This window comes from Molothrus aeneus, chromosome 2 (genome assembly GCF_037042795.1).
Source record: "Molothrus aeneus isolate 106 chromosome 2, BPBGC_Maene_1.0, whole genome shotgun sequence".
Classification (NCBI taxonomy): domain Eukaryota; kingdom Metazoa; phylum Chordata; class Aves; order Passeriformes; family Icteridae; genus Molothrus; species Molothrus aeneus.
In genome coordinates this window covers 42,504,824-42,529,966 of record NC_089647.1, presented here as the reverse complement: position 1 = coordinate 42,529,966, position 25,143 = coordinate 42,504,824, and the positions used below count along the sequence as shown (strand labels likewise).

The window sequence follows — 25,143 nt, the reverse complement described above, 5'->3', positions numbered from 1 at the left end:
GTACTGTTAAGAAACCCACCAAAGTATGCAAAATGTCACCAGGTTCTCCAGGTGAGTTGCCCTGAGATGTAGGTGAAGACAAACAGGATGTGGAAAAACCCAGAGGCATGGGAAAGAAGCAGCAAAGTGGGAGTTCAAACGTTAGAAGACCCGAGGCTGCGCAGAAAGCTGCGAGAAGTTGAACTCGAAGCGTACACAGTAACTGTTACTCCTGTAACCGGCGGATGCGCCTGAACTGCCCGCACAGCGCCCGGCTGCTGCTACTGCCAGGCTCCCGCGTGCCCTGGGGCTCGCTGCCTGCGCAGGGGCTGGGGGCAGAGTAGGGACCCGCACCGGGGCACCGGGCTGGGCTGCTGCCGGGGGGCCCCGCGGGAGAGCGGGAAGAACACCAGCGTGGCGTTGGCGCTGCTAAAGCTCCCCACCTACAGCCAGCGGTTGAAGGAAACTGCAGGGCCGGAGAGGAGAAGCAACATCAGGAGAGCTCGGACCACCCGTGACCCTCCCGGGGGCGGCCCCTCGGCGGGCACAAAGCCGAGCTCGGCCGCTCTCCGGGGAGCAGAGTGCCGCTGTCCCGGTGCTGCTGCTCATCCCTTCCTTCCGCCGGGTGCCGCCTTCGCAGCGCCCGCCCTCCATCGCTCCCTGCCCGCTGCCGGCGGGCGCGGGGCCGGGGCAGCCGCGCCATGGAGCAGGCGGCCGCTGCTGCCGGGGCACCGCGGCCCGAGTCTGCCGCTCCTGCTGCTGATGCTGCCGATGCTGCCGAGCCATCGCCCGGGGCCGCCGCCTCCTCTCCGCGCCGGCTGCTGGCGCTGCTCGGGGCCAAGCTCTGCACCTGGTGAGTCCCCGGCCTCCACGTGGAACGCGCGGCGCCGGCCTCCCCGCCCGCCGGCTTCCGGGCCGCCCGCCGGAGCGGGGGAAGGACGGGAGGAGAGGGGAAGCGTCCGTGCCGCTCTCGGCGCTTCGGCGGGCGGCGCGGTTGGGATGCGGAGGCCGCTCTGCGCCGCCGGGAGCAGCCGCCGGGAGCCTGGGCCGGAGCGGCCGCCGCGGTGCGGGCCCGCGGTTACGGCCGGGGCTGCGCGGGGCTGAGCAGAGCCCGGAGCCTTCGGCCGGCCTGGCACCGGGGAGCCCGGGGGAGCTCTGGCCGCTGCCTCCGGAGCGGGTGCTCTGATGCTGGGGCTGCTCCGGGAGCGCCGCCGAGCTGCAGCCTGCGGATGCTGCTGGGCTAGAGCGCTCGGGCTCGCCTCGGCTGAGCGCGGAACTAGCGAGTGACGTCTTGACTCTGTTGAAGTAGGACTGTGCTCTCACACATAAACACATGCATTTGTATTTTTTGTTCTTCTGTTTTCCGTTTTTTTCCCTGCACTTTATCTGTTTTGTAGTTCTCGATCATTATGAAGGACAGGTCATGGGGGATAGCAAAGGTAATAGAACAAAATAACTGAGATGAAATGTGGAGTCCAGAAAGACCAATATCCCCACTTCCTCCTTCCGTAAATCAGCTTGGGATAGAGACTCGTTCAGGTATATCTCTTGAAATATGAGCACTAGTTAAGCATGGAAAACTTGTGGAAAAATACCTGCCAAGCTGTACAGACAAGCTGGTACTTCAGAAGCACTACCTTCATGAGAGCAGGACTGCATCCTCAGACTTCTAGACCATCCATTTACAGCTTCACTTTCCCTCTAGAGGGGGAAAACAGTCCCTGTTTAAAAGGCTTTTTTTGAGCTATAAGTTTGGTCACCAATAGTTATCGCGTAGGATTTGTCAGCCAAGGATGTGCTGGCTTTCCTGCCAGCCTCGTGCTCATAAACTGTAGTCTGGCTGCTGGACTATGAGATGGTGTATGCTGGCCCAGAAGAGCCTTATTGCAATGAACAAAGTCTCATCTTCTCTGTTGGTTATAAGTTTTTCTCTTTTCACTCCTCATGCCTGTGAGGAGAGAACCAAAAGGCAAGACAGAAACGTGTGGACTTGTTCAGTAACCTCACCTATGCCATTAGTTTTGCCAACGGCTACACTAAGGGAGTCTATGGAAGGTATTTGAAAGAAAATCAATAGCTTTCACTGAATTTTAAGAAGTGTTGTCTGAGATACTGAATTGATATTTTTTCTTATTTTTTTCCTCCAGGTGACAGCAGGGTCAGCCACTTCAGTTTTGTTTGAGGCCTTTCTGAGTCGTAGGAAGGTTTAATAGTTGTATGTAATAAACTAGGCTGGGTCTGGGTTTTGTTGTGGGGTTTTTTTTCTGCTTTTTTTTGGTTTTTTGAGTAGAACCATTAGAAAATATATTTCTGATGCTTTTCTATTTTTTACTTTTTACTTTGCAAATTAAATTGACGTCAGTTTCAAAGCAGAACATGGAAAAGCTAACTTCTGATGATGTTAGTTCTTGAAAATATATTCTGTTCTTCTTAGTTAATTACTAATTATGTTGCAATATGGTTTGGTCTGAACCTGCATTTTCCCTTAACCACTAGCATGAAAAAGTAAGATCATTGAAATTAAAAGGTCACTTCCTCCCCTGTTTAGGAAGGGTTCAGTAGTTAAAGCTAACTGCAAGTACACGCTGTACGTGAACAGTGTTGCCAGGCTTTGCCATGTCAGTATTAGATTGGTGGCAGAATTAAAATGAATATTTGATTAGCTGTATTTTTTATAAGTTAAAAATTCACATTAAAATTACAGGATTTAGTAAACTAATTGGCAGTAAAATTGTTAACTATGGTCTTACTAAATTTCCTTTAACTTCCTCCTATATCAATTGTACTTTAGTATCTTCGTGTATTTTTTATTCTGCATTTCACATGGAGCTAAGGAAAGCCAGCCTGAGTTTCTCATGATGTTGAGAGCTGCACATTGTTCAGTGTACACTTTAGACCAATTTGTGGCAAACTTTCATGCTCTAAAAAGTCCCAAAATGTCTTTAGTTTTGCTCAAAGCCATAGATACAGCTAGCTAAGATAGGGTGGCTGAAGGGAGGGGAGGACTAATCTTAGTAGCTCTCTACCAAGCATTAAAAGCCAACAATAACCCACCCCACCCAGCTATGAAATGAAAGGCCTTTTCAGAACACTTACCTTGCATCATCTGAGACTCCAAAGTGAATTCGTCTTTTCCAGTGCATTAAGAAAAAAAAAAAAGCTGAGAGGATTAAGTTCTGGCATGGAAAAGTTAATAATTAATATATTTCAAAATCTGATCAATTATTAATAAGAAAGTCCCTGTCATCGATACTCATATCAATAACAAATTGAATGGAAACTTGTGTCTTTAAATCATTTTTCTCAGAAGAAATTGTCATGCAAAATGCAAACAGTAGGATTTAAAGTTTGCTCTCAAGTTTAGAGAGGATCAAACATATTTTTTAAGATATGCTATGAGCCCAGTGCATCATGCCAGGAGCATGGTGATGTCATCTCAATTTGAAGAAATTATTTTTCATGCTTTGGCAAATGGTATGAGGGAAACCATTGCTGCTTCCTGCTGAGGTTTCCACCTGGCACTGGGGAGCAGTCAGGGCAAGAGGCTGTTACCTTACACACAGCTGAGAAAGCTGCCAGGTATGGAGCATTTTGGGATTCACAGAAGACATTTTTTGAGGGCAGTTTTCCACTAAAGACTAAGTCTTTCTGTGTGTTTTTTGATGTTAACATTTTGAATCTGTTCAGGCAAGAAAAAAATTCCTTGAATTAAAATAGACAAAAATAGAGAAGGGCATGAGGTGTGATGAACCCTGCTTGCTTTGTCAGACGCCTTTGTTATGTAGTACTGCCAAGACATACTTTAACTAAATAGCAATGATTGCTAGGGCAGTAACCACAAAGCAAACAGTTCTGGAGGTTCTGGACCTGCTTCTGTTCCCAAATGCAGAAATGCAAGGAGATAATTCCTTAGGTACTTTGAACTGGGGAAATTTGGTCATTAGAAAAGCTGAGGATTAGTTTAGTGGAGTTGCTCCACTGCAAGAGGGCAGATGGGTCTGTCTTGTTTTCAGTAAATGATGGTTGGAGCAGCTCAATTGTCAACAAATTTGAGTGGCAGCAGGTTTTCCCCATTTTATCCTCTCACTGGAACATGATTGCTACCCAGTATGCCAGAGGGCTGCACGTAGAGTCCAGGCCTTTGGTGTAGAGAAGGTGCTGTAGCTCAGGAGGAGCAAAGTTGCCCCTTGCAACTCATATCCTAGACAAAAATGTTTAAAGCCCTACCACACTGAAGTCCATGTTAAATGAGCCTCCTTAAACAAGCTTGTGGGGTGGTATTGCCTGTGCTTCTGCCCTTCTCTGTGGCAACACCCAGCAGGTGGCTGGAGGGGAGAGGGGGAGATTATGTCCAGATCAGGGCTTCTGCCAGCCAAGGCAGCTTTGACCTCTCCTGGTAGCATATGGACAAGTGCAGTTCATTCTGTGCAGCACACAGGCTTTGCTCCAGTAAAACTGCAGCAGTTTTGCCCAGTCATGCCTCTGTTCATGTCTGATCCTGACCTATACACTCTCTTCCCAGCTAGTACAAGTGCAGGGTGAGTTTAGTCTAATAAACTGCTAAAGGCCTGCTGTGTTACTTGGGTGCTGCTGGTGAAGAAGAAACATTTTTCTGCTAGTTTGGGGCAAGAGGCTTTATTTGAATAATAAAAAGTACATGTGTATTTTTTTAAATGCTTGAAAACACGTTTTTGTATGCTGTTCACCACAGTGTATCTTCCTTTGAATTTCAGTGGGTCTTCTGTCACTTTACCTTCTGCAAAGGAGCCAGAGTTTGCAGAGCTGGCAAACGGCAAGCTGGAATCCTCATCCATGCCTGCTTGAAATTTTAGCTAACTTACATCACATTTGTTCTAATGGCAATGATTAAATTCTTTACGTGACTATAAAAAGATATTTCTGCATCAGCCAAAATAATTAGCCAAAATGTGTCTGAGTTGTTCACTAAATAGCATAGACCAGAATATAAAGAAATTAAAAAGAAATCAGGTAAAATATAACAGAAGTGAGGTTGCTTCAATTTTTTCTCCTGCTGTTTTTAATGAAAACCACCCACCACACCCACCATATGTATTTTAGAGATCTGTTTAGAAATGAGAATGTTTTTCTTTCACACACCAGTAAGAGTTACTCAGATGAGACTGGACAGTACCTTACAAGATTGTCACATAATATATAATACTTAAGAGTGTGAATGTGCACCATTCCTGGGATTGGCAAGGCAAGCTGTAGCAAACATGGGATTCAAATCTCTTGGAAGTACAATGTCGCTGGACTTTGTAGAGATTTGCTGTCTCATCAGAATGGACTTGGAGAGAAAAATGTGCCCAGCAGCATTTTCGAAGTCAGAAGAGCTTGGTGTCAGGCTGAATTGAAAACAGGATTCGTGCAGGTGCATTGGAGTCTGTGCAAGGAAGATGCCTCCCTTCCAAAAGGAGGGATTGATTGCATGATTGTGGTCAGGTTTAGCACTGTCAAACACACCCTTCTAATTTCCTGGCAGCTGGATTGTGCAGCACAGCAGAGTGAGCTGGTACTTACTGTGTTGGGGTCACCCACCTTGGGAAAACAGGCAGTGATACTCTCAGGTGCTGTGCCTGACACGTGGGTGTCCTGCCAGAAGTCAGCGTGGAGAGATGTGGGCACAGGGTAGGTGCAGAATCCTAATGAGGTCCTTTTTTCCCTTGCTTGATTAATTTGAGTGGAAACAAATTTTTTGGTTGTGCTGACAGTTAAATTGCCATCAGGAGTCTTCAGAGTAAACAGATTAAATGTGAACTTAGCAGACCTGTACAGACAGCACAGGGCTGAGCTCCTGTCTCTGTGTATTGTGCCATGTGCAGAGACTTGGGGTGGTAAAAATTAGCATAGCTCCACTGGCAGGAGAAAGAGCAAGCCAGAAAAACCCCATAGAGTTACGTGCCCCTGTTTGTCTTGGAGCATCTGGAATAGGTCATCTTACATTAAGTGAAGAATTGCTACTAAAAGAGCATGAGCATTTTTTTCCTCTTTTTTGTCCCTGCTGGCTGTGAGTGGGACTTGAGCTGTAAATGCAAACATGATCTTACCCAAAATGCATTCCTAACTCCATCCTCAGCTGCAGCAGAACATGATGTAATAGAACTGAAAAAATCCACAATAAGTACTAATTATAATAATTCTTACTATAAGAAAGATTTATTTTATGGTGAGAACAAGCAATCACTGGAATGACCTCTGCAGGATGTTGTGGAGTCCCCATCACTGGAGGTTTGCAAGATGCAGCTGGACAGGGTGCTAAATAGTCTCCTCAAGGCTCCCTTTCCCAGGAAGGTTTGGACCAGATGATCTTTCAAGAGCCTTCCAAACTGAACTGTTATTTGGTTTTATCATTAATACTTTTGTGTTCCACTGCTCATCTTAAGGTCTCAGCTCACTAAAACTCAGGTCTCAGACGAGCCTGAGAGTAGTTGTGCTTTATCTCCTTGTTGTAGATCTTTGTTGATCAGTCAGGGTGGAATTCAGTGGAGACAAAGGATTTAACTCAAAACTTGCTTAATAAGAATAGGACCTGCTATTGGGTAGAGCCTGCCCAGGTGACCTGTTTGAAGATCTTTGCGAGTAACTGCAGTCTCCATGGCTGGTGGTTTGAGCTGGCCTCACTTCTCACATGGCTGTCCTGAGGTCAGACTAAACCTTCTGTGTACACAAAACCCTGCTTACCTGTAGGTAACAGGACAACATTGGTAGGGAGTAGGAAAAAAGAAAAAAAGTGTCAGTCTAAAAAAAAGTCATTTTTCCTGTAAAACTAGAAAATATTTTATTAGAAACGTGAATGTTTAATTCTAAGCTTACTGTTTTGTCTTTTATGTTCACAGGCATATTTGGAAAACTGTAATTCTGGGCCAGATGCTCTCCTTGTTTATCTGTGGGACTGCTGTTACAAGCCAGTACCTGGCAGACAAATTCCATGTGAATACTCCAATGTTGCAAAGTTTCATCAACTATTGTTTGCTGCTTCTGGTTTATACAACAATGCTGGTATTTAAGACTGGTATGTGAAATACAGGATGGGAGATTATCGTTCATCTTTTTTTTTCTCTCTACATTTTCCTTTCAGAATTCGAAAATTAAGACCTCAATACTCCTACTAGTTTTTGAAGTTCCTGCTTTATAGCAACAGATGGAAGTTAATTTCACAGGTTAAATGTGCATTTAATTTGATGTAATGTCATATCTGTTTAGAGTTTTGTGCTCTGTGGTTTGAAATCATATGTTATATTAGGAAAAATAAGTTTTGTTTTAACAGGCTTTGTTACCAGAGGCTATTTAGTATTCCTCCTATTATTATTAATTTACTCTTTAGACAACTCTAGTCTTGCTGTGTTTTGTTTCATGTGGAAGAATTTCTGTGCTTTTCAGCATTTGCATTGTCTCCTCCCAGGCTGTGTTTCCTGTTATTGTATCTTAAGTAGGGACAGGCAAAGTCAATCTTGGTATTATTTATGCTTCTAAAAAGCAAAATTCCTGTGCAATGTTTGGTTGGAAAGAAATACATATTGATTGCTGCTTTCTTCTAAACAGGCAGTGACAGTCTCTGTCAGATTTTGAAACAGAGGTGGTGGAAATATATTATTGTGGGACTGGCTGATGTTGAAGCCAATTACACGATTGTAAAAGCCTACCAATACACAAACCTCACAAGTGTGCAGGTAAGGACCAATCTCTCTTTTTGAGCTGTTGCTTTTATTACAGTTTTGGACTGGTTTCTAAAATGAGATTCATAGGACAGACATGGAAGCTATTTAAGCCTGAAGAGAACTTTCCAGCATCTATTTTCTCTCTGCAGTACAGGGAAGAGCATCCTGTATCATGAATAACCTTTCCAGGAAGCAGAGAAGATTGGCTGGTAGAGCTGTGCCAGCTCTTGAGTTGAACCCTAATTATTTTGATAAAAGCACTTCTAAGAGTTTGCTGACAGCCACTCAGTTTTTTCTCCTGACACAAAATAAAGATTTATGACCAGATTCAGTCACTCAGTGCAGGTTCTTGCTGATGACAGTGAGGTGGATCTTTTGCCTACTCCTAGAAGCTACAGGAGGCATTGTGAGATGCAACCCCACCTGTGAGACACACTGAATGTGGTGTTGCTGCCCATACAGGGGGGTACCAGCCTTGTGGCTTTTGAATGTGGCAGTTCAGGGCCCTCTCTGAAAGAGGTGGAAGGAAGTTCAGCATAAATAAAGTAATAGTAGACATCCTCTCCAACACCAGTGCTTGATTCTGCATTGCTTCTTTAGGATAAATATTGTGTTCTGAAAATGCTCTGTAAACAGAAGGGCTAAAGCTGGGGTTTCTTTGTCACACTGCGCAGACAAAAGCTGCTGGAAGAGTCAGTGCTTTCCTCCTTCAGTCTCCTGAGCTTGCAGGGACAGTTTCCTTGAACAAACTAACTCAGAACACTGAGCAAAGTGGGAGTAAACCCTGCCTTTGGCTGTACTGTTAGTGAGCTGTGTCAGGCCCAAGTTAAGTCACTGTGTGAGTGTGGAGTAGGGAGTGTGTCCATGTTGTGCCAGTTCATGCCTGCTGTTACCAGTGGTGGGGATTGGTGGCTGGGGTCATGGCCCCACGTACCTGAATAAAAAAAAATAGTAACATGAAGACTTGGTTGTTAGCTGGAAAGGAGTCAGTGTTTTACAGAGTCAAAGTAATAGGGGTTAATGTTTAAGAGAATTACCTGTAAAGCAATAAACTCCTGCAGTCTGAGCTCCCTTTAGAGAATTGCAGTAAATTTTCATTGCACTACTGAAGATCGATTGTGTCTCTTGGGTTGTTTTGTCACATTTCTACTTCATACTTATGTGTTATGACTCATTAGGTCTTTAATCTCCTTACAAATAATGCCTAAGAAATCAAAGTTTTAAGAGTGACTTGTTTCAGTCTCAAGATTAAGTTAAGCTGGTAAGTTAGACACTGTTTGACCTTATAGTTTACAGCTGAAGAAGCCAGGACTTTGATCCAAGTTCTCAGAAATAGTAAAGCTATTCCCATGATTTCTTTCATAGAAATTAAGAAAGAATATATATATATATATATATATATATATATATATAAAATAGATTGTCCTGTCCAAAAAGCTCAAGCTTTTTCTGAGCCTTTTTCACTTTTGGTAACCTTGCGACTGATCAGTTCAGTAATTGCAATTTTTTTGCAATTGCCCTGAGGTTTCTTGCACATTCTCTGAAGTCGCCAGTTTCTCTCCATTGTCAGAAATGAGATACAGTGAAAAAAAACATACAGCAGAAGCCTGTGATTTGTTCTAGTGCAAGGCATTTTCTTTTTGTTTTTGGCAAGCGATTTTGCAGCTACATCAGTACCTGTGGTTCAGAGCACCCAGCCTGATGGCCTGTCTGCAGTACTGGCTGTGAGTGGATTCCCAGGGACCATAAAAACAACACAGGGGTTTATGGCACCTTCCCAAAAGCAGTGTAATCATTGTTAAAATGCTGTCTGGCTGGAGCTTCACTCACCACCATGAAACATAGCTTCAAAGATAAGTTTTTTTCAGCTCAGCAAGGAACTTCCATGTATTTTCTCACACACGCACACACAAGCAGAACTGGTTTCCCTTGAGTTCTCAAATACCAGCATTTTACAGGAGTGGTTTGGAGATTTTTAGGGTGATAACAGTGGGATGACAGCTCTCGTTTCTTGGTAAATACAGACAAAGACTTTGGTCCACAACTGAACTGTTTGGCTGTGGCTGAGGCAGTGCCAGGCTACTCCTTGCTGCCAGCGTCCTTTTTTCCCTATGGCAGGACTTGACTGTGCTGCAGTTTGACCGCCTGTTATGGCATGGAGCTGAATTGGGAGAGGTTGAAATTGGATATCAGAAAAAGGTTCTTCCCCCAGAGGGTGGTTGGGCACTGGAACAGGCTGCTAAGGGAAGTGGTCACAGCACCAAGCCTGACAGAGTTCAAGAAGCATTTGGACAACAGGCACATGGTGGGACTCTTGTGGTGTCCTGTGCATGGCCAGGAATTGGACTTAAAGATTCTGATAGGTCCGTTCAACTCAGGATATTCTGTGATAACAATTATGTGATTTATATCAAAAAATTATTAACAATTATGTGATTTATATCAAAAAACAAGCAGTATAGCTGTGGTTTGATGTTTTTAACGTGTTATTGGGCACATTTACCTTTTGCTCTGTAGATAATTCAGATAGAAATGTTTTTCAGGCAACTATTGACAGATTGTCAGCTGATGGAAGAGTTCCAGCCTCAGTAGGAGAAAATAAAGGATGAGCCCCTGGGGCTCAGCTGGAGGCTGCCCTTGGGGAGCCTTGTGGGGAATGAGCAGGATGAGCAGTTGAGCATTCTTGCTTACAAAGCTGTCCGAAGCTGGCAATTATAAGCAAACCAATGACCTCCAACTGTCTATGATAATTTATTAACCATTATATTAAAACGTCTTTTAATAATTTACCCTACTTTTAAAACCTCCTATAAACATTGTGGCCAAAGCGTGCCTTGAGTCAAAACATTTGTAAATCAAATCACTAGGTTATCTGATTCCCTCTCCCCCCCTTTTTAAAAATAAAAATACAGGCTAGAATTGAATAAGATGAGAGTTTGAAGAGGCTGTACTGGAAATAGTAGTCAGCACCACCGTACTGCTGTAAATGTTGTAAAACCTCAATAAATAAACTTTATTTTTTAATTGGTTCCACTGACACAATTTATTGTGGTATTACATCTGCTTTGCACTTCTTTGATCTTGATCCTATACAGAAGAGCTCTGTAATGTACTAGATGAAGGGAAGGTAAGATCCAGTAGATGGAAATCTGATTTCATCTGTCTGTAATTGAGGGTAATTGTCTCCTGGAACAGATTACCAGTGTGTGTTCTTCATAATTTGGTGCCTCTGTGCCCTGGCTGCAAGTCCTCTAACCATGGTGCTGTGGTTCTCCAGTGTGTTCTTGGTCTGGATGCAGCAATTCCCCATCTTGCATTACTGAAGGAGCTTCTGGCTCATTATGTACTACTCTCATATCCTAATTAAGATGTTTTTTAAAGGGTTTCTACTTTTTCTGTTTAGGTTGAAAAATTGTTTGGAGGTTGGAAGGCTACATGCTAACATCTCAGTTAATGGGAGTGAAAGCTTACTTATTAGTAGAAGAGTTATGTCTATTTTTACCCCTCTGGTAGATATACCACCAGAGGGGTAAAAATTTTGCTTTCTAATGCTTGTAGTCTTTCTTGTTGTTTGATACTAGTCAAAACAGTCAAATTTGAAGGAAATTTTAGAGGTTTTCACAAGTCTAGACTAAAGGTGAGATAGAGAACAAGACCTGTGACAAGATAGAAGGTCACAGTGTGATATTTTCCATGGTGTAAAGTTGTATTGAAATACTTGGTATCACATACTGAGACTTAGGTAGTTGTAATGTCTCATAATATGGCCTGAAGAAGTACTTTTACACTTCATAGACTTTACAAACTGGACAAGCTGGAGGCAATCCAAGGAGCAAAGACAAATAGATGGAAGGATTAGAGGCACTGTTAGGATTTAATCTTTAATAGCTGCTCTTAGCACTATGCTTCTAAGACTTTACTATGTATAGTTATGAACAAGTAGAACCAGACTTATCATCAAAACGTTAACAAGTTTGGTTGAAGCCCTTGGGGAAATGGCACAGCACAGAAGTTAACTGCAGTGGTGCACTGAGGCAGGCAGAGTCTGGAAATAAACATTAAGAACTAAGAGCTCTTGTCATGATTGCAGGGATTATACCCCAGTCCTACTGATCTGGATATTTTGTTGGGGCTTCAAGAGGCCAGGTTTTAAGGGTTGACATTTGAGAGTAATTTCTCATGAATCTTTGGGAAGTTGACTGTATGTTCTGCTGTAGGCTGTTCCCTTATGTGGCACTCTAATGAGACAGGTCAGGAAATACACCTTTTCTTTCCTTTCACAAATTCAGAAACAAAACCTATTTTGTTGAATTAAACATTAAACCAATTATGATTAGCACAGTGGTATTGATGGTATTTGATTATTTTAGAACAATATGCCCATCTTATGCTGCAGTGTATCTTCTTCTGTATTAAGTACACAGCTAAGTCTTGCTGCTTCCTGTCCTAAAGGGGAATAGGTAGAAGATCCTTGGAAGTGTCCAAGGCCAGGTTGGAGTGGTTGAGTGAAAGGTGTCCCTACCCATGGCAGGAGGGTTGGAACTAGATGAACTTTAAGATCTCTTCCAATCCAAGCACTTCTGTGATTCTATGGGTGGGTCTAACAGCAAAGCAAAGATACATAGAAACTTATACAGAAAAAATAAAGAAAGGAAAGATAAGGCAGAGCATCAAACCCAAAGCTCCAGGGTCAAGTCCTTGTCACAGTCACATCAATGTAAAATTAGATTACTTGTACCCATCAATAGTTCCATATTTTTGCTTTGTGTACATGGAGCCCTGGGGAGCAATGCTGTTTCAGAGCAGCACCTTAGCATTCGTTTGTGAAGCTGCGAAGATTGATTAGATCCATCATTTAGAAGAGTTTCTAAATCAGTGCTTTCCTACCAAGAGATAGTGGACCCCTGTTCCAGCTCCTCCTTCACTTGCAAAATGCTTTTAATGGTGAAACATGGGTCTCATCCCTCTCTTCTACTGGGGCTGCTTTGCAGGTTTCCTTAACATCTGATGATTGGAAGTAAGATCCTGTGCATTTGTTTTCAGGATGTTGCAGTCCAGATTTGGGGTGGGTTTCTAACTCAAACAATTTTTCTGTACGCACAGCTCCTGGACTGTTTTGGGATTCCCGTGCTGATGGCTTTGTCCTGGTTCCTTCTCCGAGCAAGATACAAGCTGATACATTTTGTTGCTGTTGCCATCTGTTTGCTGGGTGTGGCAACAATGGTGGGTGCAGACATTTTGGCAGGGAGGGAGGAAGGTGAAGGTAAGGAGTCCTTTATTGTGGGGGGGGAAGAGCAAAGAGATGGTTCCTGCTGTGGACAGGAACTTGTAAAGCAGAAATAGTAGCAGATACAGTTCTGTTTTAAAAGAGAAGATATTGCTGTTTTTTTTTCTTGTCTGGGAAGAGGAGATGTTGATTTTATGGGGAGCTGTGGAATTTGCTTGTATGTTTGGAAACTTCTACCACCTTAAAAAAAAACCCACTTGTGTTAAGTTTAAACTTTGCTGCTGTTCATTAGACAATGTGATAAAAAGTCTCATTCCCTAAAGCTTGGTCACTTTGACTGTCATGAGAGATGGTTTAATAGAAGAAGTGGCCTATGCCTGCAAACCTTGTCTTGTTTATACAGTATCAACCTGCTGGCAGCCAGACTTTTCTGATTTGCAATTCTCTCTGGGTACAAGTAACACATAAAAAGTTGCTCACCGCAGCTGACTTCTCCTGGGACCTCTGTGAGGGAGGCTGGGCTCTGGGGCCAGGAGCCCGCAGGGTGCAGATAAGGACAGGTCTTGTCTTCTCTATGACAGATGCCTAAATCAACCCCTATCATAGCAATCTTATTTGGAATAAGAATTTTGAATTTTCAGAGCCACAGGCTATGAGAGAAGGTAAATTTCAGGGCATTGCCTTCATCAGGCAGCATAGAGATAAGAATGTGTGCTGTTATTTTGGGGTCTTACTGTAGGTAAGACAGGACAAACTGAAGTTCAGCTTTACTGCTATGTGGTACAAGTATCTTGGAGGGAGAAGAATATTCCCCTGAGACATTAGGAAGTTGTGCTTTATTTGCTGACTTGGGGATCCTTACTGCTGCTTACCCTCATATTTTAGACATATTTTCTTAGTGATTGCTTAGGGAAGGAAATTTTAAACCAATCGAAGGATTTGAACAGCAGTGATCCTCTTGCTATTTAGCTGAAGCACAGACATTAAATGGTGAGTGATGGTAGCACAGGGAGTCCCATTTGCAGTATAAATACATTGCAGCAGGACACACGGTACCACCCCTCTGCAGTGCCCACTTAGGACATGTCCTAAACCTGAAGCTGAGTCCAGGTCACTCCAAAATCAATAGGCTGATTTTAGCAAGCCCTGAATCAGGCCTTACTGCAAAAGTGGGGACAATATTCCTGAAATGCAGAGAGCATCTCTAACTGGGATTGCTCAATTCCTTGCAGGGCCTGAGGTCAGCAGAAATAGGATTGGACCAGATGATACAGCAGGGTCTTGGCTGGGATGAGATGTAAATCTGGGTTTAGCTCACTCCACACTGCAGGGTGAGGTGAGCAGGCAGCAGAGTCTGTGCTCAGACACTCCTCTGCACACACAGGAAGGGCTTCCTTCCCCCTTCCCCTGGAATGAGCTAGGAAGATAGAGATGTTCAAGATAAATTTGCTTGCTTTTTTAAGGAAAGTTAAAAAGTATTTGTGGCATTACCCTTATTGTGGATTAATATTTCTGTACAGGTAGTGACGTGGTGATTGGAGATGTCTTAGTGCTTCTTGCTGCTTCTTTGTATGCCATTTCTAATGTGGGTGAGGAATACATTGTGAAAAATCTGAGCAGAGTGGAGTTTCTAGGAATGGTGGGCTTGTTTGGGACTATTATCAGCGGTCTACAGCTGTAAGGATCTAATATTTATTTTAAAACTAATTAAGAATATACTACAGATGATTGCTTGTATACCCTGAAATGATGTTATTAAATTCTTTGTTGCATCCGTATGTGGCCTGTATGGGAGTCCTTCCACTTGAATTGATTTTTGTTGCTGATCAGCATCTGTTTTATATCCTTTTTATTTGCATTACTCCTATTGCAGCAGTTCTAAAGCTAAACTCCTGCAGTTGAACACATAGGATACTTGGCTGTATTTTTTATTTTGTTGATGTTTGGGAGGACACTCAGTATGCTGAGGACTGTTCATAGGACTGTATTTCTTAAAGAATTTTCTCTGTGGAAAAGATTAGGAGATAATTGTTAGCAGGAGATCTTCCATAATAAACTCAAGTTTAAAATGAAGCCATGTATACTCTTACAAATAACCACATTTGAGTAACAGCCCAGATGCACTTAAGTCTGTCTAATGAATTATATAGTCCTCATTTCTCATCATTATAGTTAATAATTTCCTCAAATGGTATATCAAATAAAACTGAATTGCTGAAGGATTAAAACGCCTGTGAAGAAGGCATAAAAATTAAATAACAGTGCTCTTGACTTTCAGGCACTTTAATTTTTATGTCTTTTTTCATGCTTGTTAGATGTTTGAGCTAGTGTCATTCAGTAAAATTTGAAACAAAAAAATGAATGGCTTATAGATGAAAAGTTTCTTATATATTTGGTAATTAAATTCTCTATTTTAGTATGATTTTTTCCTTTTTACTATATTATATCTTTTCTCTAACTCTAGAGCCATTGTGGAACATAAAGAGATAATGAAAATTCAGTGGAACTGGAAAATTGGTATGTGTATGACAAAATAATGTGCATGTTACAGAACACTGGAAAATTATAATCATTTAGACTTTGAATGGTGGGGCTTTTCTTTCTCTGAATTACAAGCAGCATGAATACTGTATTTCACAAGTTTATTTTCTTCAAACTTTGCAGCTCAGCAAAGAGAGAGGGTCTGCAGGATTGAACATTAAAACAGGTTTTGCATTTTACATAGTACTTGAAATAATTTTTCAAAATAAATTGAAACAAGTAAAAAATGAAACCTGTTTAATTACTGACGTGTTTGTTGTTGAAACATCACAAGAACACTCTTCTGTTGTCCTTCCTAAATGAAGTACAGGAAAAATTTGACACATTTTGACCTGAACAGAACTAAATGTTATCAAGAAGCGTGGCTCTAAATTTCTTCAGTCAGCTCTTATGTTATGTAGGAATGAACAAGAACTTTCTTGTATATATACTTCTACATCTATATATATATATATATACATCTTGTATATATACATATATATATATCTTCTATACTTTCTTGAAGGTAGAGTTATTCTTGCAATATAAGATAGTCCTTCATGCTTCTCTTGCATGTCCATTCCCATATCTTTTAGGAGATAGAAATGCATAGTTTTAAGGCATCTGAAGGATATCAGTGCTCTATAAAATCATGTTCTGTGCCTGAGGTGTAAGGTGTCACCTTGTTTTGCAGCACTACTGTTCACAGCCTTTGCCCTGTGCATGTTTGGGCTGTACAGCTTCATGCCAGTTGTGATTAAAGTTAGCAGCGCAACCTCCGTCAACCTGGCAATTCTGACTTCAGATCTCTACAGTCTCTTCCTTGGGCTTTACCTGTTTTTTTACAAGGTGAGTACATTCATTCCTCCACTTTCACATTCCTTCAGTTATGTTTCTACTCCAAAATTATGAATGAAGTGTAATGTTCTTAAAAGCCCCAGAACAGCTGTTTGCACCTGCACATTTCTGCAGTTTTTGTCATTCATTGTTGGCAGGTGTCAGTCAGGAGGAGTCATGTCAGTTAATGGCAGAGCCTTGCACCATTAGCCAGAGAGCCACTTTCAAACCATTTCACACTTGAAGGGATAAGTTAAGAGACAGTAAATAATTTCCTGAGGTGTAACAATAATAGAGTTCCCACTGAAAGCCCTTTGTGGAATTCTATTTTAGATCTGGTTCATTACTCCCAAGTGTCAAAGGAGAGGGTTTGAATCTCCCTTTCCTGAAAGGCATTTGGTGTCTGGAAGAGGACTGGTTTGATTTTCAGAAAATAATACTTTCTTTCAGAAGTTTAATCTGTTCATTACTAACATTTTGCGATGAGAATCAAGCTCTCTTAGGGCTGCTGCTAAGGAGAAACGAAAGGATCTGAAAAAATACAGATAAATGTATTATTCTCTACACTCTCCAAAAGGCAGTTACTTCTATTGTGCTCTAAAATATTTTTGGCAGGGTCTGCTCAAGCTAAATGACAGTGCTGAAAGGATTTCATTCCACCCTCCACTTTCAATCCAGAATCACTTGTGAGAACCTAGTTCATTAAAGTAATTGGAGTAATTGAGTCAGCAACTCAGTGACTGGAAGGGCTTGTGAGAGTGAGAAGCTTGTGAACTTTGCTTAGGAGCTTAATTTGTATTATTCCATGTGGTTGCTTTCTCTTCAGCCAGAAGCTTTTAGGTCAGATTTGTTTTCTGAAAATGAAGGCAGAGCTGAGTCTGGTAATGGTAGGGTCTGACAGCAGCTAGATTTTCCTTTTCAAGAGTCTCTTAGCTCAGTTTTCCTCCCTGTTTTGGGTTCCAGACTTTGCTCCAAACTACAAAGCATCTATTAAAAATGAATTCAGGAAGCAAAGCATACTTATGGTCTAACAATTAAATCCTTTCTGAGTCACTTCCAAATGTGGATTTTGGCACCCAGATAGCTTAACTCAAGAAGTGATTATAAATTTATATTCATTATAGTGAATAGGAAGAAGAGCTTTGGAAGGGATATATTAAATTTTTTTTTTTTCGCGTTTTTAGCTTATTTTGGGAAGAGGTTTTTCTGGGAGCAGGTCATCTCATAATTTCTAACAGTGAGGTAATCTGGTACCAAAAGGAGAAATGAACAGATGAAGACTTTGAGATCATGTTGAGAGAACTTCAGATATTTATTGAAACAGGAACTTGGATCCGGGATTAGAAACAATGAAGTAACAAAAAGGGGAGCAATAGTAATGCCACATCTTTAGTGATCAGAGGATCTGAGATAAGTTATTATCTCATCTGTTATCTGAGATAACCATGAACTGAGAGCCTAATTTTGACATGGCTCTTAGCAGTAGAAAATCTTATTGCCAAGTTAACCATATAGTTTCTTTACCTATGGGGCAAAGGAACCAAGTAGGATGTTTGCTGGATTAAAAAGCACTCTGGATACAGGAATCTACAAACAAAAAATACAGGAAATTATTATTCCCTATTAATTAGTATTCCCCATTATCAGATGATGTTCACAAAAGGCAGCTGGAGGCTTGGCTGGGCTGTAGAGTGGAGAGAGCCATGGAGAGCTCTGAATTGCCAAGGTCTGAGCCTGCTCTGAAACAAACAAACAGAAGAACCACAGTCAGTGGCTGCAGCAGAAACCAGGCCCAGGAATTGATGAAGTTTTGATATGTGCACAGTGTTTTGCTAATGCAGTTAACTTTTTGGCCCCAGCCTTGTCTGTTTCAAGTGAAATGTGAATTTTTCATGCTGGCTTTGAACTCTTTTTTATTTTTTCCTTTTACTCCATAATGAATCCTTGCTGTGCTTGCTAATGAACTCATTATATAGATACCTGTAATCCCTCAGGAGATGTTGAGAAAGATCTCATGCATTAGCTGTATAAAGCACTGTAGAAGGAAGTATACATTACAGACACTAGATGGAGATACAGTCCTCCAGTAACATTTAAAGTACTCTCTAGGCTCAGCAGTGGGAATGAGGATATCAGCTGCACAAGGTATGACTGAAATCAGTGTCTGAAACAATCAAGTTGTTGCAATATTTGAAATTAAAAAAAAAAAAAAGAAGAAAGAAAAAACCACCAAGTTCTCCTCGAAAGGGGAAAAAAAAAAGAGTGTAGGTCTGATAGGGCAGCATGGGTGATGTTCACCTGTGTCAATAAATGTAAAAGTACAGGCAGGACTTGAGTCACAGCTACACTGCGACAGCTTTGGCACCCTGCCTTGGTGACTGTATCTACTCCTGGAGGAATTGACTCATCAGGATCAGAGACACTTCCAGCCTTGTGGGCACTGTGCTGTGAGGGATCTGCAGTTCCAACAGTTCCAGTTCCTGCAGTTCCTGTGACTGCCCAGCCACAGGTCCTTGTACATAGGCACATGCTCACTCAGGGCCTTGGGCTGGAGAATTTGTGCAGGTGGTTGGATACAGCCCCAGGCTCTGCCCATTTGCTGGGAACAGGTCAGTGGGAGGTGTGACCATGGGTGATCCTGCTGCCTCTTTCAGTCTGCTTTTTTTTTGTGTGCTGCCATCCAAGAGTTTCCAAGCCAAGTGACTGCCAGCTAGGAGTTGCAGTGCCTAAATTCTAGATGCCTTAGGCTTTTTTGGAGGAGGGTCCACTGTCTAGGTCCTACCATTAATTTCATCCTGATAAACTAGAACATATTTTTCAAGCATGTCTAAGGAAGCTAAGAAAGTTAGAGGATATTGACAGAGGTGTGTAGGATATGCTGGTCCTTCCTCCTAGTATTTAATCAGTGTGGTTTGACAAGAGGAATATGGAGGATTTTAATAAACCTGCTGAAAAATGTTCCTTTCTGTGGATAACTTCAACACCTGGTATAATTGAATCTGGTGTTATAAAGTATTTGTCTTTCTGTCAAGATGGATGAATCTTGGCAATTACTGGAATTTTAACAGGCAAGTGAACAACAGAGTGCCTGATGTACCTCTGCAATTTGTACTCTTTAGCTCTCACTACTCTTCACAGCTTGCAAATGCCAATCTTGGAAAAGGAGCCCCAGCCTCTGTCCCCTCAAGGACCTGTTGGGTGTAAAGAGCAAACTGGTTTTGATCCAGCAATAACACTCATCTAGCGCTGCAGATGGCTAGAGATCTGTGCAGAGAACTAACCTGGTGGCTTGCAATAGCACGGAGATTCATCTTGGCCAGAACTTGAAATACTTGCATATGCCTGATCAGAATTCTCATAGGGGTAGAGTGTTTCAGTATTCCTGTGAGTAAACAGCTTTCATTCAGTATGTCTGTGTTTACACCCATTTGTTCTCTCTGTTAAGATTCTTGCATGTAGACCCAAGGAAACTCCCTGTCCAACAGTCTTGAGAACGAAGTGCAGAGAAAATCAGTCAGTGGCCCAAGTCTTTGAGTAAATAGAGCTGTTGAATTCTGGTTTTCAGACCTGAATCCAGCTAATGGTGATAATCCTCATTAAAATAATTTTTACAAGGAAGGGTAGCTTTCACATTATTGAAACAAGGCAACGTTGTGTTCTTACATGCGGCATGTTCTTACATCAGGCAAGACTTAATGCATCTCTTTTTCTCCTCTGCCAGTTTTCAGGTCTCTACATTGTGTCCTTTGTTATCATCATGGTGGGCTTCACGTTGTACTGCGCCGCTCCCACGGCAGAGCCCACGGCCGTGCCGCAGCCTGGCCACGCCGGCCTGGACAACGCGGCCCTGAAGCTGGAGGAGAACGACGGCGAAAGCCCAGCCGTGGCTGTGCAGTTCTCCAGGGGAGAAACTGTGGTGCTCAGCACCAATTAAAGGAATGGCAGCACTTCAAAACAGAGATTTTTTTTTTAATTGCCAAATTTCCCTCAAATATTAATCCAGAGAACTGTCCTACTGCCAAGGCACATGTCATACTGTGCTGGGTTTAATGCACTTGATAGACTTTTAAGGCCAGATCCTCAATCAGTGAAACTGTATTGATTTGCCCTTGCAGAAAATCTGGCCTTTAGATGAAGACAGATTAGTATTTATGTGGAGTCTCTGGAAAGTGAGAGACTGTTATTTTTAAATGCTTAATTAACTTAACAACAAATGCTTGGGGAAAAAAACTAAGCCAAAGCAAGCTCCCAGGTCACTTAATGGGGAACAAATATGTTTTATATTGCATTAGGGACCTAATTCTGCATGATGCTGTCTGAGAGCTTCATGATTTCCACCCCTTGGTGCAAGGGTGCCCTCAGACAGCATCTTGCAAAAGCTGCTCAGCTTCTCCCAGGACCTGGTTCAGCAAGCCACAGTATATTCACACACCTTCTACGTGCCAGTGCACTTCTTTCCTCTGGAAGGAAGGATGGAAGGATTTGCCAGTGGAAGGATTGGCTGCCTACATTCCACCCAAATGTTCGTCTCTTCATATTGCTGCAGTCCCTGTCGCCACTGGGGCTGCAATTTGTATTTTATTTTGAATTTTGCTAGTATGGGAAGTTTGAGTATGTGTTTTTATAATTCTTCCTGTTTCTCTCTGTGGCCTTTTGTTTGGTGCATTCCTATTAGCTGTGGGGGAGGCAAAGGCAGGCTCTTCCTCTCTTCAGTAGAACTGAAAGTGGGTTTTTTTCTGGATGAGGTTTTAACAGAAGTTCACTTCTCAGTGAATTTCTCCCTGAAATGGGACACATTTCTGCTGAAAGAGTTGTAATAAAATTGGCATTTCTTCAAAAAATTGAATCAACTAAGCCAACTCTCATGGCAACAATAATGACATAATATCCAAAAGGGTAGGTGCTTCCAGTAGATACACTAGCAATTTTCATACCCCTCTTTATATTTACAATAAATGACGAAAAAATACAAGGCTGCAGTTTTAAGATCGGTAAAACCATACTGGGGTTTTGTTTTATTTTATATTTTGTACAAGCCTTAAGAGCTCAGGTGTATGAAGTAAAAAAAGAATAAAGTATTCAGCAGCTGGACACTTGGTCTTGGTTTGCTTATTTTTTAAGCTAGGATTTCTTACTGCTCAAAATTGTTTTCATTAATTTTGCCAACTAAATAAACCTTTTACTGGCTAAACTTTGCTCTAGAAGGAAATACGACATTTTCTGAAGATACTGGTGATCAAATGACACTGAGTGGGTTTGTGCTTCTGGTGTAGTTTATTTAAGCAATATTTTCCTGGAAAAATCTTACCTAATTGTTATTTACAAAAGGAAAACAAAGGTTCAACAAATACTACAGCAACAGTTGTTGCTTTTTCACTGTGTCATTCATGCACAGAAGTGTGAACAGGTGCTGTTTTATGGAAAGCATTTGGGTCCTCTCTCATGTAGAATGCTCTTTTTGAGGGGGGACGGTATTTATTTTATAAAATTATGTGGTAGTAACATCAGAACACAGATCAGTGTAACATAATGTAGATTTTATCAGAAAGAGCATAGGAGTATGTATTGGCTCAGGCTTTGGCCGGTCTTCAAAACACGGGATCATCTTGTGGTGTGGTGAGAGTGCTCAGGCAGCAGCTCATCTTCTGGCATATAGACCACTGAAATACCAAAATTGTGTAAAACATGGCTTGGATGTTTTAAAATCCACAGCCTGGAGTTTTTCTTCCAAGGCTTTTAAAATCTGACTCTAATGAGAGGTTGGAATCTGATTCAAGCAAATTGGACCAGAGAGGACTTCTGCAAGGAGAAGGGAGCAGTGTGGGGCAGCTTAGATTCCCCAGCATGGACATTGGGACACCTTAGTGATTTGACACTTATATTCTGAGTTGAAAACTTTAAAACTGTTTCACAGATACAGACTGTGATTTAATTTTGTATGCTGTGATTTTACGCCATGTAAAAGATTTCCTGGAATATTGTGGGGTAGCTGAGATTCACATGTGCTAATGCTACCAAGAAGGTCTTTCAAGCTCTCAGTGAGGACAAGGTTGATATTTTTTGTCAATCCAATCAGATGACTGTGCTCTTGCCATCCTCATGATGGCTCCCATTTATCTCCTTGTGATCCTGCTGGATGCAGGCACCTCTGGCAGCCTGGGACAGTGGCCAGCCACACACTGGTGGTCATGCACACCTGGTGTCCTGCCTTTCATCACCTTAAATTTCTACTGCATCCCTGTGGAATGGCTGTCTGGGTGGAGAAGAGGCAAAGTTGCCTTGCAGAAGAGTTCTGCATCACAAACCATGGTGTGGTCCAGGCTCTGGGCACGTGAGGTACTTGAAGCCTGACCTTGCAGAGTCCTCAGCACGGGATGCTGGCCCCTTGAACCTGCTTTGTGTGGGAGGGGGCCAGATATATCAGTCATCCTTGCTGTCTGTCCCATGAATCAGAAGGAAGTGGGTGCAGGCTGTTGAAGAAAGATGCATTGCTTCAGAGCACAAGTGACACAGGTATTGCTCATGGGGAAACAAATGTTTGGTTAAGGAATCTCATATGCCAGATCCTCTGGTACCTCTGAGACAAGGTCAGTCTTTAACATAAATCTTTCTGGAATATTGGAATAAGCTGGAGAAAAAAAATAAATCCATCTGTCACTTGCATTAAACACAAGAATCCAAATAAAAATGTGTGACATCCAGCCTTCCTCCAAGGTTTGGTTACAAAACAGCAAAAGTTATCTGGCATCAAAATGTCACGGTGTGTTGGGAAGTAAGAAATTAGTGTGGCACTAATTGAGTCCTAACATCTCTAGAGTTTGAGGGGGAGGATGGGCTTGTGGACATCAGCTATTTTAAGGTTTTTGACCTTTTTTAGGTCGCACATACTCAGTTCTGTATGATGTGATGTCTGGAACAAGCACATCGGTTCTTGTCAGCACCATTCATTCACACTATTTATTGTGGGATATTTCATTGTGTTATATATATGCTTGTCTTGGAACAATCTATTTCAATCAATTTAGGAGGTTTGACAGAGAGAAACTGCACATGCTCTGTTATCAATCATGAACAATTTTGAGCAAGCAGACAGAGATTCCAGAAAATGCAGAGTGAAGGATCCTGTGACTGGTTTGGTCTTGCACCAAAATACAGCCTTCTGGCAATTTCAGTGTTCTACCTGATGAGAATCCAATGAGCTGTGATGTTGGAGATTTAACGTTTAACTTGAGGCTACACCTAAAAATATATTCATTAGATAAACAGCATCCAAGGTACTGGAACCTCACCCTCTCGAGTTCTCTCTTTGCAGTCCTTGGAAGGAGAAATTCAGCTCTCCCGTGGAGATGCCAATATTTATTTATTGAGTTTGCTTTTTATGAGTGGAGTCAAGCCAAACAGAGAGATCCCAGCCAAGTGCAATGTCCCATTCTTATGGACATTGGTATCTGTAGTAAGGGGCTATACAAACTGCACCTTTTTTTGATTTATGTGAGAGATAAAAGAGGCACAGAGATATTTTCTTAGCAGCTATGGGAAGCCTGTGGCTGATTCTACAAGGTTTTGTGTGTAGTGGCATCTGAAATGTATCTTCTCTCCTGATACAATTTAATTTTTCTCTTGCATAAGAGCATTCAAGACTGAAAGTTATAGATTTTACAGAAAAGACCCAGAAGGAAAAACCTGATTTCTTGTACAACACGGGTCACCATATTGCTTCTGATTGCTTACAAGTAAAAAACATAGCTACTAGCTGTACCAGCTACTAGGAAGAAAATTAACTCTATCCTAGCCTAAATCAGAAAATGGTATAGGTTTTAGTAATGTTGCAGCATTTCTTTAAAATCTTGATTAAATTCTCAAAGCAATATTGAATTCATCCTTTCTGGAAGTAGGAGGATTGATTTTATTTTCATGAACTGGCTCTTGCATATATAAAGTGTGAAGAAAGTTATGGTTCTCACAGCTCTCTGAGAGTAAACAGCCTCTAAAAACAGGTTTCCCTGCCCTTCAAGACTGATGTATTGTTAAGGTGCCAGCTGGGAACAGCTGTGATATTTTCATCTTGAATGTATGGCCTGGAATCAGTATCACTGAACTGAGGCCCATGACGTCACCCTATGCAAAACAGACTTTGTTTCACCAGCTCATCTCCAGCCTGCCTCCCTGTGTCAGTACCAGGAGCAGAGCTTGTGCAGCAAGGCAGAAAGATCACTGGCACTACAGGTGAAATGTGTGCTTCATGCCCATAAATCATAGTAGCACAGTCTTCAGAGTACTCCGAAGGATCAGACAACATGACTTGAGACTGCATTACAGACAACTTCCAAAGAAGGCATTCAAGAGGATGGCTTAAAAAATTAGAGAGATATATTATTACTGCACAAAATGAAATGCTGATGTTTATTTGAGATGTTACGATGTTTTCATAGAAATACCAAAGTTTATTATGTACTGATGTCTGGAAACAGTGCGTTATCTCCAGAAGTACCCATCACTGGAAGTTTATGTAATCAGCAGCTGGTGACAGTGGTTGCAGTTCTCTGGAATATTTTTGATTGTACAGCAGTCCAGGGCAATGCTGCTGCTCTTCAGCACCATCTGTTGACACTGTTTCTAATTATTTTAATTAGGAACAGCGATCATACAGGCAAAAGTGCAGATTCCCTAGCGCAACCATGTAATTCAGTAAATGCTTGACCAAGGGGGTGATTTGAAATGGGATAAATGTAGCAGAAAAAGGCTGCACAAGAGTATGGCTGCTTGCCTGTAGTCCAGAAAAAACTGGTTTTGCTTTAATCCATTATTCTTATTTAACAAACCAGATAACTCATCCATACACAGATCATTGTAACAAAGTAGTGAACTAAATTTTAGCCTCAAACTATTGGGTCACCTTTC

At 41.9% G+C, this 25,143-nt stretch overlaps 1 protein-coding gene across 1 annotated transcript; it reads left to right on the top strand.

The window, feature by feature from the left end:
• The first annotated feature begins 680 nt into the window (after positions 1–680).
• On the top strand, positions 681–21,333 carry SLC35F2 (solute carrier family 35 member F2). Its single transcript, XM_066570844.1, has 8 exons — positions 681–832; positions 6,837–7,012; positions 7,543–7,670; positions 12,762–12,921; positions 14,406–14,562; positions 15,350–15,402; positions 16,100–16,254; positions 19,964–21,333. Exons 1-8 carry the CDS (start codon positions 681–683, stop codon positions 20,174–20,176), a joined length of 1,194 nt encoding a protein of 397 aa, XP_066426941.1. The 3' UTR covers positions 20,177–21,333.
• Positions 21,334–25,143: the final 3,810 nt, after the last annotated feature.